This window comes from Peromyscus maniculatus, chromosome 21 (assembly GCF_049852395.1).
Source record: "Peromyscus maniculatus bairdii isolate BWxNUB_F1_BW_parent chromosome 21, HU_Pman_BW_mat_3.1, whole genome shotgun sequence".
NCBI lineage: Eukaryota > Metazoa > Chordata > Mammalia > Rodentia > Cricetidae > Peromyscus > Peromyscus maniculatus.
Genome location: NC_134872.1, coordinates 49,081,590 through 49,087,589, shown reverse-complemented (window position 1 = coordinate 49,087,589; position 6,000 = coordinate 49,081,590). Strand labels below are relative to the sequence as shown.

Sequence of the window (6,000 nt, the reverse complement as noted above, 5' to 3'; positions counted from 1 at the left end):
TGCGAGCCGAGAGGCGGGGCCTGCGGGTCTCCGGACGCGCGTCCTCGGGGCTCGGGCGGCCTCCGCGCTCCTCCCCACTTTCTCCCCCGCCCGCCCCGCTCGCTGGCGCGGCCGCTCGCTGCGTCCGGCCGCGGGGAGCCTGCGAGGGCGGGGGTGTGTCGGCGCGTGCCCGCGCCCTCCAACCGCTGGCCTCCGGGCGCTCTCGGCCGGGCCTCGGGGGCGGGCGGGGCGGCGGGGAGGGGGCTGCTCGGTCCGCGAGGGCGGCGCGCTGCGGTCTCGGCGGCGGCGGCGGCTGCAGCTGTGGCGGCGCGCTCGGGGCCCGCGGCCGCGGCGCTCCCGGTCGCCATGTACCGCAGTGGCTCCCGCTCCTCTGTCTCTTCGCACCGGCCGAAGGACGGCGGCGTGAGCGGCTCGCGAGCCGGCCGCCCGGGGGGCTCCTCCTCGGGCTCGGCGCGCCGCCCCTCCTCGCCGCCGCCCTCCGGCTCGGCGCGGCTCGCCTCCCGCCGGCACCGCTCGCCCTCAGGCCACCGCGGGCGCCGGGCCTCGCCGTCCCCGCCTCGGGGTCGTCGCGGCTCCCCCTCCCCGCCCCGCGGCCGCCGGGCCTCGCCGTCCCCGCCTCGGGGTCGTCGCGGCTCCCCGTCCCCGCCGCGCGCCCGTCGCGGCTCCCCGTCGCCACCGCGGAGCCGGCGGCTCTACCCGCCGGGCCTGGCTGGCTTCCGAGGCAGCATTCGAAGCGAGTCCCGCGCCGACTTCGCTCGGGACGGCCGCGGAGACCATCCAGGCGACGGCGGCAGTCGGGTAATCCCACCCTTCGTCCGGGTCGCCCCTCGATCCCAAGCCCCCGGGGCCTCCGCGCTGGAGTCCGAAGGGCTACGTCTACCCCGCTCCCTGACAGCCCCGGGCGCCTGGTTTACACAATAACGGACCCGAGACCCTCTGGGTCGCCGGGTCGCAGCAGAACGCCCGGTTTCCTGGAAGAGGCTTTCGCTGTGTGGAAAAGTTAAAGCGAGGGGGAATTTCGTCCATACTTATTGGCGCCTTGAGGTTTCCCTGGGGTTTGGTGAGATTGATTTCCCTTAAGGCCTGCGTGTAGGAAAGCTTGAACCAAAGCAGGCTGGACGCTGTAGCTGTCATGGGGTCTCCGTTGGAGCTGTTGCTCCGAAGCGAGGTGTGCATAATCAGTTACTGTGATTGCATGCCCACCGGTTAGCGACGTGACAGCAGCTCCCAGCATTCTGTTAGTGCTCACAGCCCCGGGAGGTAAAGCAATGAGTGTTGCTCCTGTTCTCACAGCTGAGGAATCCGCTCAGAAAGGTTTAACTGAATCAAGGTGACAGCTACAAGTGATGGGCTGTGGTTCAGTTCACATGTTGGAGTCTCACAGCCCGCGGTTTTAAATGTTAAAATGTCCTGCTAGAGGAACAGCGTGACTTTAATTTATGGTGATGGTGGGTGTAGGTCCGAAGTGGAGGGCTCGCACAAGTATGAAACCCGACTTGGATCCTCAGCATCCTGTTAAAAAAAGAAAGCGTAGATGTGATATTGACCTCTCAGGTAGCGCTACAATTCTAGTAGAGTCTCTGCATGTGGCCTGGTGTTTTGGAGTTTTTGTTTGTTTGGTTTCAGTCCATCTGTCTTTGTTAGTGAAGAGTTTCTCTTGAATAGCACAATATAAAACACGTCCTTGGGCTCTGATCATAGATAAACTGATTTGTCACACTGTTAAGACTTTTCAAAGCCCCTCACTACAGAGGAATCAAGAATAGAATACTGTACTCCTGCCTGCCTCCAGTCTCTTCTGGATACTGTATTTGCTCCAGTTCTCTGGCCTGTAGGACATTTTTATCTCCTTTCTCTTCTGTTCAATCTGAACACTTACCTCATGTGACCTGTTAGGTGTACCTTCAGGGTAAATCCTCAGCACTCTGATGGCCCTGTTACCTCTTCCTTGGATTGTTAACATCTGCCTTCTTTACAATTTAGCCTTGCAACTCACCAGTTTTTTTCTGTGTTCATCAATCAAGCTGATTTTTAAAAATATTTTTAATTAATTGTATTTGTGTGTACCTGTGTGTGGGCATGTACCTAGTAGTGCAGATGCTAAGGGAGACTTTGGATCCCTTGGAGCTAGTTGTTAGCTGCCTGAGGGGGGTGTCATGAACAAACTGGTCCTTTGCAAGAACAATACTCACTCTCAGCTGGCACCCCAAACTGACTGTAAGCCTTCACTTTATACATTTAGTAAGCATAGGTTGAGCATCTGTGGTCTTGGCGGTGGTCTGTGGTGTGTTAAATGTGATTAAGGGCTAAAACCAAAATGCAGCAGTGAGTTACCATTTTTCATAGGGTTTCAAGGGAAAGAACCTCCTGAGAGGTTCACGCTTTGAATGAAGACCCTAAGAGACTGAGAGCTCTAGTAGTGTAGGCCCCTGGAGGAAGAGTATAGTTGGGTCACACAACATTGATCCTTAGAACCTTCTATGGCTCTCGCCACGCTTAGAGTCCAGTCCAGATTTCCTAAGTAGTTTTCCTCTTCGGTCTGTCACATTGCTGCAGCTGTGCTGGCCTCTTTTCTGATGCCCAGAGCATGCCAATTCATTCCTGAGATGTTGCTTCCCTTGGCCTGAAACATCTGTTTTCTTTGAAAGACCTATAAGCTTCCCATTTACTTCTCAAGTTAAATGACAATCTCTCAGAAATGCTGCCTTTAGCCACCCTATCTGGGGTGATTCCTCCTTTTCCTTAGTCTTTTCCAGTTCATTTTTTAGTGACTGGGCCACTTATTGCTGCTTTCAAGTCCTTAGAACTGGTTTGGCTTTCCCCCTGTAAGCTAGGTATGTGTAGGCCCTGAAAGCAGGGATTTGATGTACTTGGCTACCCCATGTTCCATAAGAGTAAGAGGTTATATCTCAGGAGTGGGGAATATGAACTTTTAGCTCTGAGATTTCTAAAACTCTTTTTTATTGTGGAATGATTCCTTACCTTGATAGACAACATTTTATGAGTAGGGAATACATTTTGGGGCATAGAGATGTCTTCATATGTTGACTACCATATGGTTTTGTCTTTTAACTTTGTAGAGACGTTCTCCTGGTCTGTGTTCTGATTCTTCTTTGGAGCAGAGTTTAAGAATCACTGTTGGCAATGACCACTTCTGTGTTAACACACCAGAACGGCGTCGACTTAGTGACCGGTTGGGATCACCAGTTGATAATCTGGAGGATATGGACAGGTAGGCTTCAACTATGGCAGGGCACTTCATATTAGTTCTGGAAGGCAGAAATACTGCTCTTCTCTAAGTGACATGTTTGAAAGTATGGTGCCAGCACTGAAGTTATCCCTATGTCTGTGTCTAGTAGAAGATCTAACACTGAGAAAGGCTGAGTAGGAAGAGTGTATTGACATAGACTTATGTTTCTGAATGAAATGTGTGCCAGAAAAAGAACATTGTCGTACAGCTAGAAAGAGAAGGCTAGGGGACACAATCAAATTCTGGATTAAAATAAAATTTAAGAGGAGCCCCACCCTTTTTTTTTTTTTTTTTTTAAACAAAATGGGAAGTCTTTGCTTTCTTTTTTTTCCCCCCAAGACATGGTTTCTGTGTGTGCCCTAGCTGTTTTGGAACTTACTCTGTAGACCAGGCTGGCCTCAAACTCACAGATCCACCTGTTTCTGCCTCCTGAGTGCTGGGATTAAAGGTGTGTGCCACCATGCCTGGCTTTTGTTTTCTTATTGATGGAGAATTTATTTATTTGAAATCGAGTCTCACTATGTAGCCCTAGATGGCTTTGAACTCACAGAGATAGGCCTGCCTAGTGCTAGAATTAAAGGCCTGGGGTACTACACTTGGCTTTTGGGGGTGCCATGGGTAAGTCTGTATAGTCCTGGCTGATCTGGAACTCACAGAAATGGTCCACCCTCTGCTTCCGGAGTGCTGAGATTACAAGCACGAGCCCAACACCCTGCTTAAAATACTGTTTTTAATGGTTCTTTTTTAGCTTGTCTAGGCTAGAATATAGATACTGAAAGCATTTAAATAAACCAATGGATAATGCGTGTATGTATATTAAGTGTATGAAGTAGTAATAGAAACTTAGAGATCTTTAAAATGTTTAAGTGTGGCCAGGCAGTGGTGGCGCACACCTTTAATCCCAGCACTCAGGAGGCAGAGGCAGGCGGATCTCTGTGAGCTCAAGGCCAGCCTGGGCTACACAGTGAGTTCCAGGCCAGCCTGGGCTGTTACACAGAGATTTGGAAAAAACAAACAGAAAATGTTGAGTGCTAAGGAAGGACAAATAGACACACAGTGTTGAACATAGACCTCAATTATATATATTACATATGGGGAGTAATAATTTTATTACCTCACAAATGTAAAAAGGTGGAGATGAGAGTATAGGACAGCATTTTCTCCATCCTAGAGCATATCTGTTTTAGTCTCTAGCAAATTGGGGTTTCATAAATGATTCATTAGTGATTAATCAAGGAACTATTGTTTATTACAGGTAATGTTGAGTATTGTATAGAGTATAGGCAGGCAAATGGAGACAGCTGGGCAGGAAGTCTGAGGACAGAGGTACTACTGGTGCTCTTTACTTCAAGGCTCCAATGGCTATGGATGCAGTGAAGCAAGGCAGGACAGTCTTATGTAACATTGAGGCTTCTGAAGATAGGGCTGCAAGGTATGTGACTGGATCGCTAATGGAGTCACCAGCTCTTGCCCTTCAGTCGGCTTCTATTTTGGGAGGTGACTGAGTAGGTGGACTAGGGTGGTGGTACAGGGTGTGATTCTCTTCCTTCCTTGCGGGGTTTCCTTTTGAGGGGCCTCAACTGACATTTCCTCTTTGTTATGCACATATGCTCCTGATAACCAACTATCTTTTTAAGTTAGAAAAATTTAATTTCCTTCATAAGGTGTTTAGAACTGTAATATTTCCAGAATCATGTGTTTTAAAGAAATCTGCTTTACAGAATGTGAGAATAAGGGTCTAAATGGGAGCTGAGAGTCTGGTGTGTGTGTGTGTGTGTGTGTGTGTGTGTTTCAGTTTTCTCAAGACAGGATCTCTCTGTGTAGCCCTGGCTGTCCTGGAACTCAGGATGTAGACCAGGCTGGCCTCCTACCTCTGCCTCCTGAGTGCTGGGATTAAGGTGTGCACCACTACCAGCGCTCAGTTTTGTGTTTTATATTTTACCACCTGCACATTTGTGATTACTTTTTTTAAAATTAATTTATTTTTATTTTATGTGCATCGGTGTTTTGGCATGGGTGTTGGGTCCCCTGGAACTGGAATGACAGACAGTTGTGAGCTGCCGTGTGGGTGCTGGGAATTGAACCAGATCATCTGGAAGAATGGTCTCCAGCCCGTGATTACTTTTTTTTTTTTTTTTAAGATTTATTTATTTATTATGTATATAGTGTTCTGTCTGCAGGCCAGAAGAGGGCACCAGATCTCATTACAGATGGTTGTGAGCCACCATGTGGTTGCTGGGAATTGAACTCAGGACCTCTGGAAGAGCAGTCAGTGCTCTTAACCTCTGAGCCATCTCTCCAGCCCCCTCCGTGATTACTTTTTATATGGATAGTTACCATCCAGTAAAATAAGGTTGTAGAGTCATTAGCATATTCAGTATGTTTCCTGATGTTGGGTCTGGTCTTCAGCTAATTAAATAGACCATTTCCAGGTCTGGAGGGATGGCTCAGCAGTTAAGAGCACTGACTGTTGTTCCAGAGGTCCTAAGTTCAATTCCCAGCAACCACATGGTCGCTCACAACCATCTGTAATGAGATCTGGCACCCTCTTATGGCCTGCAGGGATACATGCAGGCAGAACACTGTATATGTAATAAATAAATAAGAATAAATTAAAAAAAAAAAAAGAACACTTGCTGTTCTTGCAGAGGACCTGAGTTCAGTTTCTAAAACCCATGTCCAGCAATACACAACCAGCTGCAAACTTGTAACTCCAGTTCCAGGGAATCTAGTGCCCACTTTTGGCCTCC

The 6,000-nt window shown here is 49.3% G+C and overlaps 1 protein-coding gene across 4 annotated transcripts in view; it reads left to right on the top strand.

Moving 5' to 3' along the window:
- The first annotated feature begins 252 nt into the window (after window positions 1-252).
- Window positions 253-6,000, top strand: part of Znf318 (zinc finger protein 318) — a 48,348-nt gene continuing 42,600 nt past the window's right edge. For 2 of the 4 annotated variants that reach the window (XM_076557740.1, XM_042266177.2), the window contains exons 1-2: window positions 253-798; window positions 3,081-3,232. In XM_076557740.1, the coding sequence (XP_076413855.1) occupies window positions 346-798; window positions 3,081-3,232 (605 nt within the window). In that variant the 5' untranslated portion in view covers window positions 253-345. Of the gene's footprint in view, window positions 799-3,080; window positions 3,233-4,524; window positions 4,683-6,000 lie in introns of those variants that run through there. The other 2 variants (XM_042266175.2, XM_042266174.2) reach the window with 2 other exon arrangements.